Source organism: Daucus carota, chromosome 1 (genome assembly GCF_001625215.2).
Source record: "Daucus carota subsp. sativus chromosome 1, DH1 v3.0, whole genome shotgun sequence".
In the NCBI taxonomy this organism is placed as follows: Eukaryota; Viridiplantae; Streptophyta; class Magnoliopsida; order Apiales; family Apiaceae; genus Daucus; species Daucus carota.
Window position 1 is genome coordinate 2856543 of NC_030381.2, and position 18172 is coordinate 2874714.

At 34.1% G+C, this 18172-nt stretch overlaps 1 protein-coding gene across 1 annotated transcript in view; it reads left to right on the forward strand.

Moving 5' to 3' along the window:
* The first annotated feature begins 1005 nt into the window (after positions 1–1005).
* Positions 1006–18172, forward strand: part of LOC108193497 (uncharacterized) — a 54281-nt gene continuing 37114 nt past the window's right edge. Inside the window, exons 1-19 of the mRNA XM_017360183.2 lie at positions 1006–1224; positions 2865–2968; positions 4113–4247; positions 4324–4374; positions 7402–7496; positions 7698–7815; positions 8317–8418; positions 8509–8697; positions 8788–8948; positions 11704–11874; positions 12362–12454; positions 12546–12867; positions 12983–13087; positions 13169–13264; positions 14516–14583; positions 17006–17126; positions 17213–17404; positions 17486–17689; positions 17776–17885. Of these exons, the coding sequence (XP_017215672.1) occupies positions 1128–1224; positions 2865–2968; positions 4113–4247; positions 4324–4374; positions 7402–7496; positions 7698–7815; positions 8317–8418; positions 8509–8697; positions 8788–8948; positions 11704–11874; positions 12362–12454; positions 12546–12867; positions 12983–13087; positions 13169–13264; positions 14516–14583; positions 17006–17126; positions 17213–17404; positions 17486–17689; positions 17776–17885 (2534 nt within the window). The 5' untranslated portion in view covers positions 1006–1127. The remainder of the gene's footprint in view (positions 1225–2864; positions 2969–4112; positions 4248–4323; positions 4375–7401; positions 7497–7697; positions 7816–8316; positions 8419–8508; positions 8698–8787; positions 8949–11703; positions 11875–12361; positions 12455–12545; positions 12868–12982; positions 13088–13168; positions 13265–14515; positions 14584–17005; positions 17127–17212; positions 17405–17485; positions 17690–17775; positions 17886–18172) is intronic.

An 18172-nucleotide genomic window follows, 5' to 3' on the forward strand; every position in this document is an offset into this window, starting at 1 on the left:
TTAGCAACCCATTGGAGTTGAGTTTTTTTACTTGGGTGTTATATTATAGCAATAGCACCTTCTTTGACACCACCATTGGACTTGCTCCTATAAATTATAGTTTTATAATATTATTTTATAAATTTTTTAAAATAAAAATTTAAATATCAATTTTTCTTCAGAATCATTTCCTGAATATCATGAAATTATACTTTAAACGATCCTTGAAAAACATATCAAAATAATATATATAATTAAATGAGAAAGAATAATAAATATAACAATAGATAATATTTTTTCAAAAAAAAAAACAATAGATAATATTAGAAAGAAATAGAAGTGTTAAAAATCGAAATGAATTTCTTTATGTTCTATCTCTAGATTTTTCTTAAAATTTTAAAAAAGTTGATGATATAAAAAAAATTTGAAAATATTTTTTTGACAACAATAATATTCACATAAATAAAATTTATTAAAAGAGAAAATATTTCAATATTATTCAAAAATAATTATAATTTAATAAAAAACATAAAAGTTAATCTTAATTGTTTAGTTAATTATATATTAAAATTTAGTTCGATATGTTTATTTAGATAATTATATCCTAAAATCAATTTAATAAAAAGTTTGCATACTTTATTTCCATATAAACTTCAAATTATGTGGCATTTCTATTTTCTACTTTTTTTTTTATTTTCTTTCATTTGTTTTTCTTCAGTCTTTTTTATTAATGTGCCACGTCAACCGCCAATCTGTCACTCCGTCTAACCTCCGCCAATCTGTCACTCCGTCTAACCTCCGCCAATCTGTCACTCCGTCTAACCTCTGTTACTTTTTTTTTAACGGCAGTGATGAATCTGATACCATTAAGCGAGTTTAGTGAGCAACTTGAGACCCCGTGGAGATCAGTGATGAAGTTGATACCTTTTGTCCACTTCAGTGATGAGTTTGATAATTAACCCAAAAAAATTGATAGGAGTATTATAATAATATAGTTGTACAAGATACTAGCAAACGTGTCCTTCGCTTATTCTCTCTCCCGTCTCTCTCTCTCTCTCTCATAAATATCACCCCTCTCTCTCGATATATACAGATATATATGTATAGTAATTGATGCGGCGAAGCCAGGAATCGAAGAAACCGTAAAGATGTTAGAGGATCAGGTAGCGTATCTGCTACAGAAGTACCTCGGGAACTACGTCTTAGGGCTCAGCAAAGAAGCTCTCAAGATCAGCGTCTGGCAAGGTTCGTTCATCTATACGTACACGCACTTGTATCTATATGTATACTTTGTTTGCTTTAGTTTAGTTGAATTCTCGCTGATTGCTTGTCGAGTGTTTGATATTGAAATTCGGCTTCTTTTGTGTTGAATTTTGATTAGTTTGGCCACTCGTTGCGTGATTTGAAGTTGATTAGAAGTTATGTTTGTTAGTTTGTGTGAATTTGTGGCGTGAGGCGAGTTAGGGTTTAGTGTGGAGATATTGTTTTTTCGTGGTTTATGTATTGAGAATATTGTGGATTAGTGAATATAGGGGTGCTAGTTGTGCATCACGGGGTGGGGAACATATTATTACAGTTTACTAGATGTATTGCGAGGACTGTGTAATTGTAGTGCTGTGGAATTTCTGGATAATTACATATATGTTGTTTTCATGTGTTTTTGACGGGCGGTATCACTGAATTAGTAAATAGGAAGTTCTTGAATCAGGTCTTGTAAGGTGTGGGGTGCTGGTAGTTTATTACAGAGCATGAAACATATTAGTACTGTTTACAAAAGTGATGCAAGGAGTGTGAATTTATGCTGTGGTCTTCTGTCAGTGATGAAGACAATATTGGAGAATAATTGTAACATGGAGAGCATATGTGTCAGAAGCAAGGGCAGACGTGATAATTACTGCATAAGATAGATGGAAGTAGGTATTCAAAACCCTTTTTGTAGGATTGATTGAATATATTCAATCATCAACTGGTTAGAAAATCTTAAGTTACATGATGTGGACAGTGATGAAAATGGAAGTGGAGAATTTTTATATATGTTATTGATTACTTTATATGTATTTAGTCTAGTAAGAAATAAAGTTATTTGTTTATATGCGGGGCTATAAGGTTGTATAATAAACCCAAATTTCTATCGGGAATTAGTCCATTAGGTTATATTTTAGGATTTCTATTCTCTATGCAAGTTATGTAATCTCCCATAATTATGTAGACTTGATCAATATACAGTGAGCTGATTTCAATAATTGTTCGAGTCTCTGTAAACAATCACACTAGAAAGCTAATTTATCGCTTTTTTTACTTCTGAGGTTGGGAAGCCCTTGGGGTAGTGGGTCTTCCACAGTTAATCTACTCGAGTTTAATCAGTTAATATTGTTTGTTCTATAATTCCATCTTTTCTAAATCTGTCCTGATTCACAGTGTGGCTTTACATGCTAAAGAAATTAATCACATAGAATTTTTTTAGTTACATTTAGTGCCGCTATAATCTCCATTTCAGTAACACGACCTCCAGTGTTACTAACATCTGCACGCCGTCTTTACAACTCTGTCACCATCATTATGTAGGTGTAAGGAAATATATTAGTAAAATTCTTTATTCGACAATTATTGGTCAGCATTGTTTTCTATGTCTTACAATTAAATTGAGGAATCCTCTATTAGGCTCTCTCGTTCTCCTCTCCTCTTTATTAAGGAGAGGTCTTTCTGCCTTTTATGAGGTTAGTCTAGTATTATCGTTGATGTTTACTCTCTCTCTCTCTGTTTTTTTTTTTTTTTTTTTTTGGGGGGGGGGGGGGTGTTTATTAGTAGTTGTGTGAGAACTGGCTGGTTTTTGTTTCAGTTTTTTGTTAATGAAATTCTTATATCTTGATTTAAATCTGCAACAGGCGATGTGGAGTTGAATAATATGCAGCTGAAGCCTGAAGCACTTAATGCTTTGAAGTTACCTGTAAAGGTTAAGGCAGGGTTTCTTGGCTCAGTGAAGCTCAAGGCATGTCCTAACATAATCTAAGATTCTATAATTGTTGACTGTCATTTCTCATGATCACTTTATGCACTTCATCAATCTCTTTTAACAATTAGGTGGGTAACAGCAGAAATAATATAATAATTAAGCATGATAGTAACAAAAAGGAAAACACATATAAAAACACCACTCTCTTCTTTTGCACTCATAAGTGCCTATATAAAGTGCCCTAACTTCTGACAGAGAGCTGTGACCTAGTCATTTGCAGCCTTTATCTTCTCAATAATACAATGCCGGGGGTGTGTCTGTCTGCTGTACTTGTATGGATATTTTCTGATTTAGAATAGGCCGAGTGACGAATCTCTATCAGGCCTAATTAAATGTATGCCATTATTGCATTGTAATCATTTTTGACTTGTAAGCTGTAGTCGTAATTGATCAAATTATTTGAATGATAAATCAATATAAATGGCATGACACTAACAGGACTTCCTAAATTCTGTAATAGCACAAGTGTAATGTATATTATAGGAAGCAATGTTCAAGGCCAAAGAGCCAAACACACGGGCATAAGTTACTATTTCAGAAAGGAACATATTAACATCGGTTATGTAGAACTTCAGTTTGTTCCAATTAATAAACAACTTGCAGACAAATTTACCAAGATACTTGATGTAATCTCTATTTCAAGATTAGCAAGTGTGGTAGGTATGCTGACATATGCCTAACCTAAACTTAATATCAAGGTAGCATGGTCATTTATATATAATCAGCTATAGATGTACATGGCTCCAAAATATTGTTAATGGAAAATTATATTGTTGCGCAACTAGGAATATAGCCACAATCCAGCAGGAATTATCTACTGGGGTTACTTATATTTTTTCTGAAAAATGTCTTAAAGGTAACCTTTTTTTTCCTTATTCAGAAAAATATATCAATGCAACAAGTACTTGGGCAATATTAGAGTTTATGTTCAGAAACAGTAAATTCTCCAGGAATTTATTTGTAAATCAAGAACAGTATTGCTTAAGCTCTAGAATTTTGGTCACTAGCCAGTGTGGACGTCCACCTTTATAATATAAGAAGTAATTGAATATCCTAAAACATTTATTAATCTGATTTTGCTGTATGCTTGCTAAAAGGTCTGATGAGTTCTATATTCCAGGTTCCATGGAGCAGAATCGGCCAAGATCCAGTTATAGTTTCTTTGGATAGGATCTTTTTACTAGCTGAACCTGCTACACGAGTTGAAGGGTCAACCGAGGATGCCGTTCAAGAAGTTAAAAAGACTCGAATACACGTAAGGCTGTGTAAGCTCAAATGCTACGCATTGCTGTGATTGATATTGACATTCTACTTTATATTAATTTGCATAGGAAATGGAGATGAAGCTTCTGGAGAGCAAACAAATATTAACGAATGAGATGGTTTGCTTTCTTACCTTATGTTAAAGTGTGGGTTTGCTTATTATACATATATATTTTTATTACATTATGTACTATTAGGTTGACACAAATGATTTTTTAGAGACCGAGGTCACCTTTCTAAGCTCATGGCAACTTGCTAAACTTTGAGCGGCGTCTCTGTTAATTGTCAGTTAAAACAAAGCTTGCCGCCTTACTGGTAATAAGGATTGTTACAGGGGGTGGGTTTTATCTGTATCAAATTTTAGGGTTTGTGTTTATATTAATAGTTTGAAGGAATGAGGTCCCAGTAGCTTCAAACTTGACATCAAGATCCAATTATCTAAGCTGCAAGTGGTCTTACTGTTCTTTATATCCTACGAAATTTTAGTACTGTGGCCGAATGTGTACAATGTACAGGGACACAACTAATGAAGCTAAATGCACTAACGCATGTGCTGAATGTGTTGTGATGTGTTCAAGAGTTTATGGCTAAAGCCAGTAGCTCACTGCAAGAATCTGTTTATTTGATACTTCACCACCAACTCGAAACATCAAAATTTGGAATCTTGCTAGTCCACCCAAATGAGTTGGCATCTTTGCTCAACTTTGTATATTTTATTTAGGGGTTAATGCACTATTTCATCATTGTACTTGTTTACTCGACCAACACTTTCAGTTGGCCTACCCAGTGAAAAAAGTTTTCAATTAAATAATTAAGCATCTAAAAATTTACAATCACGAGATTAAGTCTAACAGAACAATTCAGCGCCGTTAAGTAGTCTTTGACTTTAACGGGTAAACGTAAAGTTTAACAGAATTGCATATTTTTCACAGATTTGCATATATTTAGCAGCATAGTGCAGGGGTGCCTGGACTCGCCAGCCTTGCCGCCTTTTTATACCTCCCACGTGTTTTTCTCTTTTATCCTAAATCTAGCAACACAAAAGACACGGCTATTTCTCCCCAGTCTGCAATACTGCAAGCCAACCCCACAAAGCAGCCACCGCTATCGTCCCACAGCCACCATTCTGTACATATACTCCCCTGTTCACCAGCCGTTGAACAACAACTTCCGGCGAGTCAATAGTGGCGGCATCGCCACCGACCCCTCCACCCGCCGTTGCTGCACACATCAGCGGCAACACTCCGCTGCGCTCTCCTTCTCTGCCACAAAACCTCGATACAGCCACAACATTGCCACACCGCCATCCTTGTTCCTCTGGCCAAATCACCGCCGCCGCACAACCCCCACTCGATCTCCGACAACAACAGTCAACCAACAAAACAGATGAACACACACATATATACACAAACTCATACATATATATATATATATATTATATATATAGAGAGAGATAGAGAGAGAGAGAGAGAAAGTCTTACTCCATTATAAACCAAATTAGCCTACAAACTATAAACTAGTCTCTGATCAATTTTTAATCACTATTTTTAACTACAGAAATCAATAATTTGTACATCAAAAATCACTAATTTATATATAGCATATCTCGCGAATATAGATATATACATACACATACACAACGTATATATTCATCATCACCCGTACTACAATAAGGGACCTTCTTCCACCATTAAGAACACTTTTTATGACTCGGCACCACCAGCTACCATCACTAATAGCCGCCGCTACTTGCCACCATACCTTACCACAGTTAGCGACTACTACCACCATCACACGCCTCCTCTCATCACTTACTACCATCATGGACCTCCTATTACCATAATTGATAACAATCGACAACTAATCGTGAAAATAAATAGATTTTCTCAATTATGAAAAATAAAAGTTGCAGATTTTACTAAATAAAATAGTGATTAATGCAGTATGAACTACTGATTCATGTAGGTGTAAATAGTGATTTTGAAACAGGTTTTTAGTTTGTATTTAAGATTTGGTTTGTATTTGATCACTAGCATATATATATATATATATATATATATATATATATATATATATATATATATATATAGGGTAACGTTCCACTTAGAAACCTTAGCCTAAGGACCCTTAGAACCTTTAGCCTTATTTCTGGTATTCATTAGGGTTCTGCAGCAGAACTGTACATGCCAAAAATGTCGTGTTTATGTATTATGTGTTGAAATTATTTTTGAATACAGACAACGATACTAAAAACATGTATTTAGATTTAGATTCTCAGAATCTATTTAAAATTTGGGTTTTGCAACAGAACCTTAGTGGTTCTAAGGTTGTATTTTAAGGATTGGTTTTCTCTTGAGCACGATCATATATATATATATGTATGTATGTATGTATATATATGTATGTATGTATATGTATGTATGTATATATATATATATGTATGTATTTTTCCTCCCCCCGATGCTGCTGCTATATACAAACTGATGGATATCATTTTGTTTTAAAAAGAAAGGACCGAGAGAGAGAGGGGAAAGGAGATGGAGAGAGAATGTCTATGTTAAAAAATTAACGGAATGACCTTTCTGCAAGTTTTAAATTGCATAATTAGTTGACTGAAAGCTTTTTTCACTCGGTAGGCCAATTGAAGTTTTGGTCGAGTACAATGATGAAACAGAGCATTAACCCTTTTATTTAGACATGCTGCTCTGGAGACAACTGAACTTAAGTTTTAGCTTGTAGCTTTTAGGTACTAGACTACTAGTACTATTTTTAGTAGTTCTAGCTTATGGGTAGCATATAATTTGTACATTTTGAAGGCAGATTGCTGATAAAAGTAAAAGTGAATGTCAGGTCTTCGGTCTCAAAGCTATTAACCTAGAAATCTTAGCTGCAACCAGAAACAGCTGTAGTTGACTGTTTAATTGTATATCCTAGCAATTGGGAAAATTTAAAGAATGATCCTCCCAAGTCCCAATGTTGCTCCAGATATAGATACATTCACATAACTGTCTTTATTCATAAGTCTTTACGGGTCAACTTACTAGATCTATAATAAATGAACTTCCTAAGAAGGCATTCAATTTGTTGTGTGGTTTTACTGGTGTTAGACCTAATTATGATTCTCCTGTCTTTTTTGGTCTATCAAGAACAAATCCTGGCTGGGGTCCTTCATTAACACTATTATTGGGAACTTGAAGCTTTCAATATCGAATATTCATATCAGATATGAGGATCTTGAGAGGTACTTCTATTATTATGATTATTATTATTATGATTATTATTATTATTATTATTATTATCATTATTATTATTATTATTATTATTATTATTATTATTATTATTATTATTATTAATTGAATAACGGATCCTGATAAATATGTAATCAAGAATTTGTTGGCTTTTGGAAATTGTTTTACCTTCACCTTTTGACTGTCTTTTATAGCAATCCCGAGCATCCGTTTTCAGCAGGCGTAACTTTAAAGAAACTCTCAGCTGTTACAGTTGACGAGAAGGGGAACGAGACGTTTATTAGTGAGGGAGCTCTAGATCATATTCGGAAGGTCATTTCTTTAATATTATCTCTAACCAAAAACAACATTTTTAGCCTGATTTGATGCAATATTTGTTCTACACTAATCTTTTTGTTCCGGTTGATATAGTCTAGAGATGGCATTTGTTTTGTCCAGGGTGCCCGCACTTTGAATTGCTTCACTGACAATGTTTCTTGAGATGTTTCTTAGAACAATAATTTAATTTGCTTTTGTTTCCACATGTTTCTTGTGATTACTCCTACAAGAGTAGACATAATTTTTTTTGATTTCATTTAGGGCATTGTAAATCTTAAAGTATGCCTGGAAAATGGTTTTCTTGCTTGGTGTTCGAAATTTAGTTTAGTTTTCTTCCGTTTCTGTTGGACTGGTGTTGGGTAACTTAATCATTTTCTATTTGAAGTCAGATATCTTATGACAACATGCAATAGTATATTTTTCTTATCCGCTGTTCATAATAGGAATATATTTTCCCCTCCTTATCTTATCTGGTATTTGTAAATGGTTTTGCAGTCCATAGAACTCGAAGAGCTGGCTGTTTATTTGGATTCTGATATTATTCCTTGGCATATTAATAGACCATGGAAGGAACTGTTGCCAATTGAATGGAGCCAGGTCTGTCTGAATCTGTATGGTATCTGTGTTCACGTGTTATTTATTCTTTCTGGTCAATTATATTGAGCCATGATATGTTATGCTGTTTAGGTTTTTAAATATGGTACAAAAGATGGAGAGGCAGCAGATGAGCTTGTTAGAGAACACAATTATATTCTGCAACCGGTGTCTGGAAATGCTAATTATTCAAAGCAGCGACCAAATGCATCTGCTAAAGTCGATCAACCTTTACAGCAAGCATTAGTGAACTTGGACGATGTCACCCTCTGTTTGTCGAAGGTTTATTTTCTATGAATCTTCATATTCCTGATCTTGAGAGTTCTACATGCGATGAATTTAGTTGTTTAAGCCATGCATTTCTTTTTACAGAAAGGCTATAGGGACTTGTTGAAATTAGCTGATAACTTTGCTGCATTTAATCAACGATTAAAATATGCGCATTATCGACCATTTGTTTCTGTTAAATCTGATCCAAGATCTTGGTGGAGATATGCCTGCAAAGTTATTTCAGAGCAGATGAAGAAGGCCAGGTACCAAATCTCTGAGGAATAATTATGTCATTTTGGCCACCACTTATGTTTAGGATGCTACTTCTTACATAAATTTTTGTATTATTTTTTTATTAGCATGTTCTTTGATAGTGTGGTTCTCTAGATATGAAAGTTACAATCTACGAGTGTGTTTGTCAGGAAGGGTGATTAGAAGAGCAAGTCCAATGATGTGCTATATCTTGTTCTATCTCTATTTTATAGAAGAAAAACTAAAGTTCACTACTCCAGTGGTGTTTTATATCTTGTGCTAAAATAGAACAATGCTATAGTTTGTTCTAAATATTGAAGAAAAGATAGATGGAGCTATTATTGCCACCTCATCAAAAAGTGAAAATAGTGGGGTACTTGGTGCAAAGTTATGTAGAAAAATTTATTTTGTATTTTAATATAGTAGGGTACTTGAAGAATAAATTTGGAACAAAATATAGAACTAACCATTGGCGATATGGTGTTATTTAGCACCAAAAACCACTTTTTGCCGGTGCTAAATTATAGCAATAGCTCCATTGATTTTAGCACAACCATTGGACTTGCTCGTAAAGGTCTCTCCTCTTTCTAGAACAGAACACAATTTAGAAATGGTACGTATTTTTCAAACATGTGAAGGGAAGTTATGTTTATAAGTATATTAAAATTATTTGAGCAAGTCATCTAAAAGTATGCATATATAGATAGCATATTTTTACAAATATCTTGGTGAAGTAGAATAAGGTTAAGTATTTGACAGGAACAACGGTCAGGGCTGGGAGTTTTGTACTCAAGTAGAAATCAAGTCTGTGGTAATAATCAAACCACAATGAACACAATTAAGCACTTAACGTTGTTACATGGTTGACATGCGAGAGCTAACATAAGGAAGACTATACGTGGTGTCACCTTTAACAAATTGAGTACGATTTGGGACAAGCAACAGGGTGTACACCCAATGATTATAAAAACAAAAAGCCCCCTGAGCAGGGTTTCAAACATGGTGAACAAAATTAGGGGTTAAATATCCAAGTGGTCACTGAAGTGGAGGTCATATATCACTTCTCTCATCGATCTTAATGGGATATCATTTGAATCACTAAAGTCATAATAAATATCAAACATGTATATCTAAAAATGGGTTAGGGGAGTGAACATAATATCAAGCGAGTTCTACACATTTTTCTCGGATGTTACCACAACCAAGTAAAAAGTTGTGAATTCTAGTATTTCAGATAATATGCTTAGAGTTTAAAAAATTTATTTACCATTTACTTTTAATTTTATAGTTATTCTATTTGTTTTAATTAAATATAAATAGTAAATAAACTTTTTCAAATGTAAATATATTACCTGAAATACTAGAATTAAAAACTTTTACTTGGTTGTGGTATCATACAAGAAAAATTTGTAAGACTCAATCAATATTAATTTTACTCCCTGAACACATATTTAGAGGTACCCGTTTGATATATATTATGACTTAGGTGATTCAAATGATACTCTGTTAAGATCTGTGAGCAAAGTGATATATGACCTCCAGTGACCACTTTGATAATTAACCCCCAAAGTTAGTATAAAAATATAAAATGACTAAATAAGGAGATATAACAAATTAGCAAATTACCTTAACTGTAATGTATGACTCAAGTACTCGCTCCGTACCCCTCATTTGTTTACATTGGGGGACGGGGGCGCAGCACGCATTCTAATGCTCTCATAAAACGTAGTTTGATAAACTATTTTGAACTTTTTTTTTCTTCAGAATAAAAGTTTGATGTTTATATTTTTATACAAAAAAGAATTTTTTTTAAAAATAAGTTATACAACTATGTTTTATATGCGCCTTAAAATGCGTGTCGAGCAGTGTAAAAAAACTGTAAAGAAATGAGAGGGACAGAGGGAGTAGTTCATTGTCAACAATGCACAAAATAATAATAAATTATTTTAATTCTGTAAATAGTCTCAATTTATTTTTTCTTGAAACTTCTTTTTAACCTCTATGAGGAAAGTTTTACTACTCAAAGTCGACATACTCTTTTACTGTATCTTTCTTATACTCATCGTCTTCATTCTTGACTCTCGAAGGAAACACAAATATCATTGTCTTTGCAGTAACAAGTCGTTCCCTTATCGAAGAGGAGCCACTTGCTGCTCATCACTTTATGTTGTATCTTGGTTTGGATCTGTTTTTGAAACTTAAGTGAAGGATAGGCAGGAACTACAGTTGGTTGCCTTTGAGAAACTTCAGTTTTTGACAAGATATAACTATTATTCTCTTTATCTTACTCTTTCTTCAGGAACCTATTTTATACCTTGTCTTTAAGATTGTATTTTCTGACATTAAAACATTGAAGTGATAAATTAGGTGAGTTGTCAGGTATCTGATTCTCGGGGTGTTTGGCTGGACTTGTCCTGTAAAAATAAAGTACTCGTTTCGATTTTTTTTTTTTTCACATTTACATACTACTTTTTGGGAATAAAGTATTTTGGGTGTGTTCAATATTTCTTATCTGCAGAAATTAGTACTTACTTCTGGAATAAGGCAAGCCAAATGAGGCCTATATATATTATATATGTCTATACTACTTTTTACAATGAAGAGCAATAGCTCTTTCGATAGAAAATGATTCTTTTTTAATAAATTATATAACAATAGCTTGCCAAGTTCAATCTTTGTTATAATTCTGATAAGGGTGTTGATCTTGAACCCTGTTTTTTATCAACTGTTGCTTTTATCAAATATATGGAAAATTGTATTATGCAGTGGAAAAATGTCTTGGGAGCAGGTCCTGCGTTATGCAAGCCTACGGAAGAAATATATATCCCTCTATGCTGCACTGCTTAAATCCGACAACACGCGGGCTGTTGTCGATGACAACAGTGACATTGAAGAAATGGACCGTGAACTTGACATTGAACTCATAATTCAGTGGAGGTATTGTTCTTGTGGGCTTTAATAGCGATGCCAACTGCTTCTAATGCAGTATATCATTCTAAGATTAATTCTGTTTATTGTTTGTGATTATAAATTTCTTTGTCCCTGTGGGTTCTTATTTGTCTTCTTTTGAGAGAGCTTGGCGTCGATGGAGGGATAGGGTGCCTTTCACACTATATTTACAACCCCCCCCCCCCCCCCCCCCAAATCCTTTTAGCAGTTTTGACCACTAATGTCTTTAGTAGCACTTGGAAATTTCAGAAGGGAGAGCTGAGGGGTAGGGATAAGGTCTGATCTGAGTCCATCTAGGTTAAAATATTTTTCGAAAGCCAAGTTGATTAGAAGTTTAGAACTAATTGCGGTGCAATAGTTGTAAAAGTAGATAATTAGCAACCTATTTAATACCTCAAGAGTAAAATATGTGTTTAATGTGCTCTTGGTCTTAAGCAACATTGATTGGCGTCTGACATATCCCGCTATTGCACAGGATGCTGGCACACAAGTTTGTAGAACAATCAATGGAGTCGGACCTATACATCAAGAAACAGAGAGCAAAGAAATCATGGTGGCCATTTGGAGGGTAAAACCTTATCTGTTCATATTTCGATTCACATTTTAAAAAGTCATATCTCGTTTTTGTCATAGCGAAGTAAATATTTTTTTATTTTCAGGGACAATCAATCTGCTGAGGATGAAAATGGACCTGGGCACCTTACTGTTGAAGACTGGGAACAGCTGAATAATATGATAGGTTACAAGGAAGGTGATGACACACTGTTACCGGGAACTCATGACAAGGGTGATGTTCTTCACACTTTGTTAGAGGTTCACATGAAACATAATGCTTCAAAGCTTACTGATGCACAAGAGTGCCTAGCTGAATTATCTTCTGATAATCTTGGTTGTTTGATAAAATTATATTCTGAAACAAAAATTTTTGACTTGAAATTGGGATCTTATCGGTTGTCATCTCCGAATGGACTACTTGCTGAGGTATGATCTCTCTGTCTGACCCACTCTTTAATACTAAATTAGGTGACTCTTTACCTTGGTATTAGTTAGATATTTGTCTTCCATTTTTGAAAAGAAATTCTTTTCCACTACACAGAGTGCCACCTCGTATGATTCCTTGCTTGGTGTTTTCTGTTATAAGCCATTTGATGTTGACTTGGACTGGAGTATGGTTGCAAAAGCTTCTCCGTGCTATGTCACTGTATGTTATGCCTTTTCTCGTTGATGAATGTCAGTTATCTTTATTAAAAATGTCTTGAACTGATGCTGTGTTATGAACCAGTATCTTAAGGACTCAGTTGATCAGATTGTCAATTTCTTCGAAAGTAGTGCTGCTGTTACACAGACGGTAGCTTTGGAAACCGCTGCAGCAGTGCAGGTTTGGCTCAAAAAATTTCTTTTGCATGAAGTGACCTCTTTTGTATATGTTTATAAGTTCATAACTGCAGTATTATTTGACTCCTGACGAAGATAGCAAAAATCTTATCTGATGAAAATGCGAGTGGAAATAGTTGTATCTAAAATGAAAAAACTGCCAAATATCAAATAAAATTTGGTACTGTATTAAGGTATACTAAGTAAACAAATGAAGTTAATAGAATGACTTCTAATCGGGCGATGTCCTTCAATCTGGTACGTCATGTTGCAGTTACCTGGTTTCTTGAGAACTTTATATTTTACTTTTCATGTCCTCATCTCTTTTAATTTTTATGCATGTTGACCATGATAAAGATGCATATTTGTTATTTCATTACACGGCGTCTTAATTTGTTTGCCCTTTAATGTTGTTGACATGACGTACTTGAGGTTCAAGAATGTTTGTTGAGGCTTTTTTATAGAGTAGGGTAGCTTGTTCCTTGTATGAATTGGTTTCTTTTATTCTAACCTCTACAGGGTAGGCATTTGTCTAATTCTTATCCCTCTTTTGCTTGGTATAGTTGCAGGGCTTCTGTTATTTACTGTACACCCCAAATATCTTTTTGTGATTAGGGATTCCATAGCTTAGCATCAATTCTATTCTCGTGAATTAACGCTTATTTATCATAATCTTCCTCTGTAAACAACATTGCTATTTCTTTCCATTATGAAGCTCCGGCCTTTTGAGGCTTTAATTTGGTGGATTTATTGTTCATTGCAACGGTGAACAAGTATGTTCAGGGTTTTGGTTGATAAAAAAAAAATCTTCCAGTTCTTTCTTTCCATCAACACTTGATGCAACTTAAATGAAAATAAACTACAGCATATTAAGATGTGCTAGATGTGATATACTTCATTTTAATGCTGTGATGGGGGATCAGTCCCGATGTTATATATAAACTGAATAGATACCTTTTTTTCAGTGGATTGTTTATTGTAACCTTTTTTTCAGCCTTGGTCCAAAAGGGTTGTCTTCAGTATTTATATTCTCTTTCTTACATACTTTGATTTTACCCTTGATTATGTACATACCTTTTATCTCTAGTTGTCCAATTTAAGGATTATCTTGGGGGTTGAGATATGTTCTGCGGTCCAATCTCCCGTGTAATTTATGTATTCACGTGCTGTGCTAGTCATGTTGTTTGTCTTTGCTTTCTAATCAAATATAAATACACTATTTCTTCTACTAATGTTTACATGTTTATTCTTCTAGATGACAATTGATGAAGTTAAGAGAACTGCACAAGAACAAGTAAACAAGGCAATGAAGGATCAAAGCAGGTACTAACGTCCGAATGTTCTATTCCAACAAAGATTAACTGGTTCGCGGAGTGTCGTTATGATTATGCATCATGAATTCATGTGTACTTTATAATACCTTTGTGGTCTTTATCCGGTTTATAGAATTTTAGTCTTTTTAAGCATCTGATGCATGGGAGATGATCGTGATTGACTTTCTAAGAAAGTGAATTTATAAGTCGGTAGAAGCCATATTAGTAAAAACGTTATGAAACATAGGTTGGGTATTGCACCCATCTGGAGATGGCTTGTGCATAAAATACTATTTGAAATTTTTATGAACAGTTTGCAGGAGTCCTATAACGAACTAAGCGAATGATATTGTGCATGTTTTACTCTCTTTTGCAATTCTATGAACAACTTACTGGAGTCCAAGAATGAATGAAGTGAACGATTATACTCAAAATATCTTTGGTGAATTCTTTGTAACATGTACAATCATTCAACGATAATAGTAAGTGCAGCATATTCATATAAAGTGTATAGGCATTATAACACACACAGACACACACACACACACACACACATAAGTGCAGCATATTCATATAAAGTATATAGGCATTACACACACAGTCTTACTCCAATACAAACCAAATTAGCCTAAAAACTAAAAACCAATTTCTGGTTAGTTTTTTATCACTATTTTTAACTACAGAAATCATTAATTTGTACATAACATATCACTAATTTATATATAGCATATCTCGCGAATATAAATATATACACACACATAAACATACAACATATATAATCATCATCTTCACCCGTACAATAATAAGGGACCTCCAGACACCATTACCAACACTTTTTATGACGGGGCACCACCGGCTACCATCACTAATAGCCATCGCCGCTTGTCACCATAACTTACCACAATTAGCGACTACTTACCTCCATCACACGCCTATATATATGTGTGTGTGTATGTATGTATGTGTGTGTGTGTGTGTGTCTGTGACTCTGTGTCTGTGTGTGTCTGCGTGTGTGTGCGTGTGCCCGTATTTATATATATATAGGGTAGCACTCCATAGCATACCCTCTTATATGGAGTTACGTAGCACACTATTATAAATATATACATAATATATATTTTATTATATTTTTTATGAAATATAATTGCAAATTTTGATTATTAAACCGAAAACGAAGTTATACAATTTTTTTATTCCAAAGATCATCTAAAATTATGCAATATCTCAACATGATTCTATAACAGAATAATAATCATCCAGAATTATTCGGTTATAGAATCAGTTTCGAAAATATACTTTTTTAAATCAAATTTTAAGTGTTAAATTACTTAAAATAGATTTATTTTATAGTATTTTATATTAGAATCACGTTTTATATGTATTCTATAACAGAATTTATAATAAAATTGATGATTTATAGTGGCGCACTATGTAACTCCATATAAGGAGTCCCTCTCTGGAATGTTGGCCTATATATATATATTTAAATGGTATATTGAGAATAACATTCTTGCACACGAAGCTTAAGTTATCCCATGTCATATTATCTACAGTGAAGATAATCATTTGTAGTTTTCAAATTGAAAATTCATGGAAGTTATCCTCAGCAGAACTTGTGTTTCCCCACACTAATGTTGTTTTTACACTCTTTGGTATCTTAATCAGTCAAGTGTCTGCTGTGACCAAAACGTAGATATAGCCTGGCTAAAATTATGGACCACATTGAGTTTCAGCCCGGGTCTCTACTTTGTTAAGTTCTATTTGGATGCTCTGATATTAATTTGTTGTGTACTTTTGTAAATCTATGAACCCATTGGAGTATACGGAGTGACCGAGGATGAACCATGAGAAGAACTTGGCTGAAAGAAGATTCACTTCCAGTCATCACATGGCGGAGTTATCTATCTAGACATTCTTCTTAATTATAAGCCACCATTTCTTAGTCTTCTCACTCATCAGTATATACACTGTTTACATCAATAGGAAGATGTGTTATAATGAGTTTAGATGAGTAAACTAGTACATGATGTTCTATTAGTTTGTAAACACATAGCTTCTCAGTGTTTGAAGTTTGATCTGATTGTTGTGCAAATGTGAAACAAGCGTTAAACATTTTGCCCAGTTCTAAATTGTTTTCTTCTCTCTCAATACTGATATGTTGATGAATTGTTTTCTGAGATTGGCAGATCCGACTTGATTCTTTCTAGTTTATTAACGTGCAATTTTGGGGTATTTGCTAGTGGATTAGATTTCACTTTGTAGTTTCTACAGTCAGAGAAACTATAAGAAATATGTTATGCACACGTGTATGAAACTGATAACATAGATCATAATTATTCTTGAATGTAATATCTAGCATGTTGTGATTGGGCCATCTATTTTACTGACACCTGTAAGACTTTAATTCCTATTTTACTTCCTTTTGCTTCTAGATTTTTCCTCAACTTGGATATTGCAGCACCCAAAATCACTGTACCTACCGACTTCTGTCCTGACAATATCAACTCAACAAAGCTTCTTCTTGACCTGGGACATCTTTTTATTCGTACTCGGGTTGGTTGCCATTCACAACGTTTGCATGAAATTTGCTCCACCAAACTCAGAGGCCATTGTCAAGCATCTTTGTTTTATTTTTGCAGGATGATAATGAACCATTCTCTAGTGATGACAACAACATGTACCTCCGATTTGATCTTGTTTTGAGTGATGTATCTGCATTTCTGGTCGATGGAGATTACCACTGGAGTCGGCCACTGTTGAATAGTTCTGCTGGTTCTGTTAAAATCTTGCCTGTTGTTGATAAATGTCGTTTGATTGTTAATCTTCAACAGGTAGCAAAATTTTCTTAAAGTCGTGGAAATTTCTTCTCTTAGATTCTCATTATTGGATACCATTGGGATGAATTGCTGTAGATTCGCCTGGAAAATCCCTCCTATCCTTCAACAAGAATTGCTGTGCGGCTTCCATCTCTGGGGTTTCATTTTTCACCCGCTCGTTACCATAGGATGATGCAAGTTGTCAAGATCTTTCAGGCAAAAGATAGTGATATTACAGACACTCAGCGTCCTTGGGACCAAGCTGACTTTGAGGGGTGGTTATATATTCTCAGTTGGAAGGTCATGTATTCTGGTTTTTTATGCAAATTTGTCAGTAATTAGTTTGGATCTTCACTCAAATTGCTGTATATTTTTAATTTAAGCAGGGTGTGGGAAGTCGGGAAGCTGTATGGAAGCGCAGATATCTGAGCCTTGTGGGACCTTTTCTTTACATACTTGAAAACCCTGGGTCTAGATCATATAAAGATTATCTCAGGTACAACTTTTCTCTTTTCTTTGACCTGTGTTACATTGTGAAAGAACTCCATACTATCCATCCGTCCTCTCTATTTGATGTTATTAGTTGCCGAAGGCCTTCTAGTGGTGTGGAGTACGATTTTGTAACTGTTCTATGAATTTATAATTGTTTATATATAGATTATCTAATATGATAGTATATAAATTCTATAACAATTACAAATTAATATTCTGTGTACAATACTTTATCCCATCAGAATATGTAGTTCGGCAATACAATTTATTTTCTCCACAAAACCAAATAGA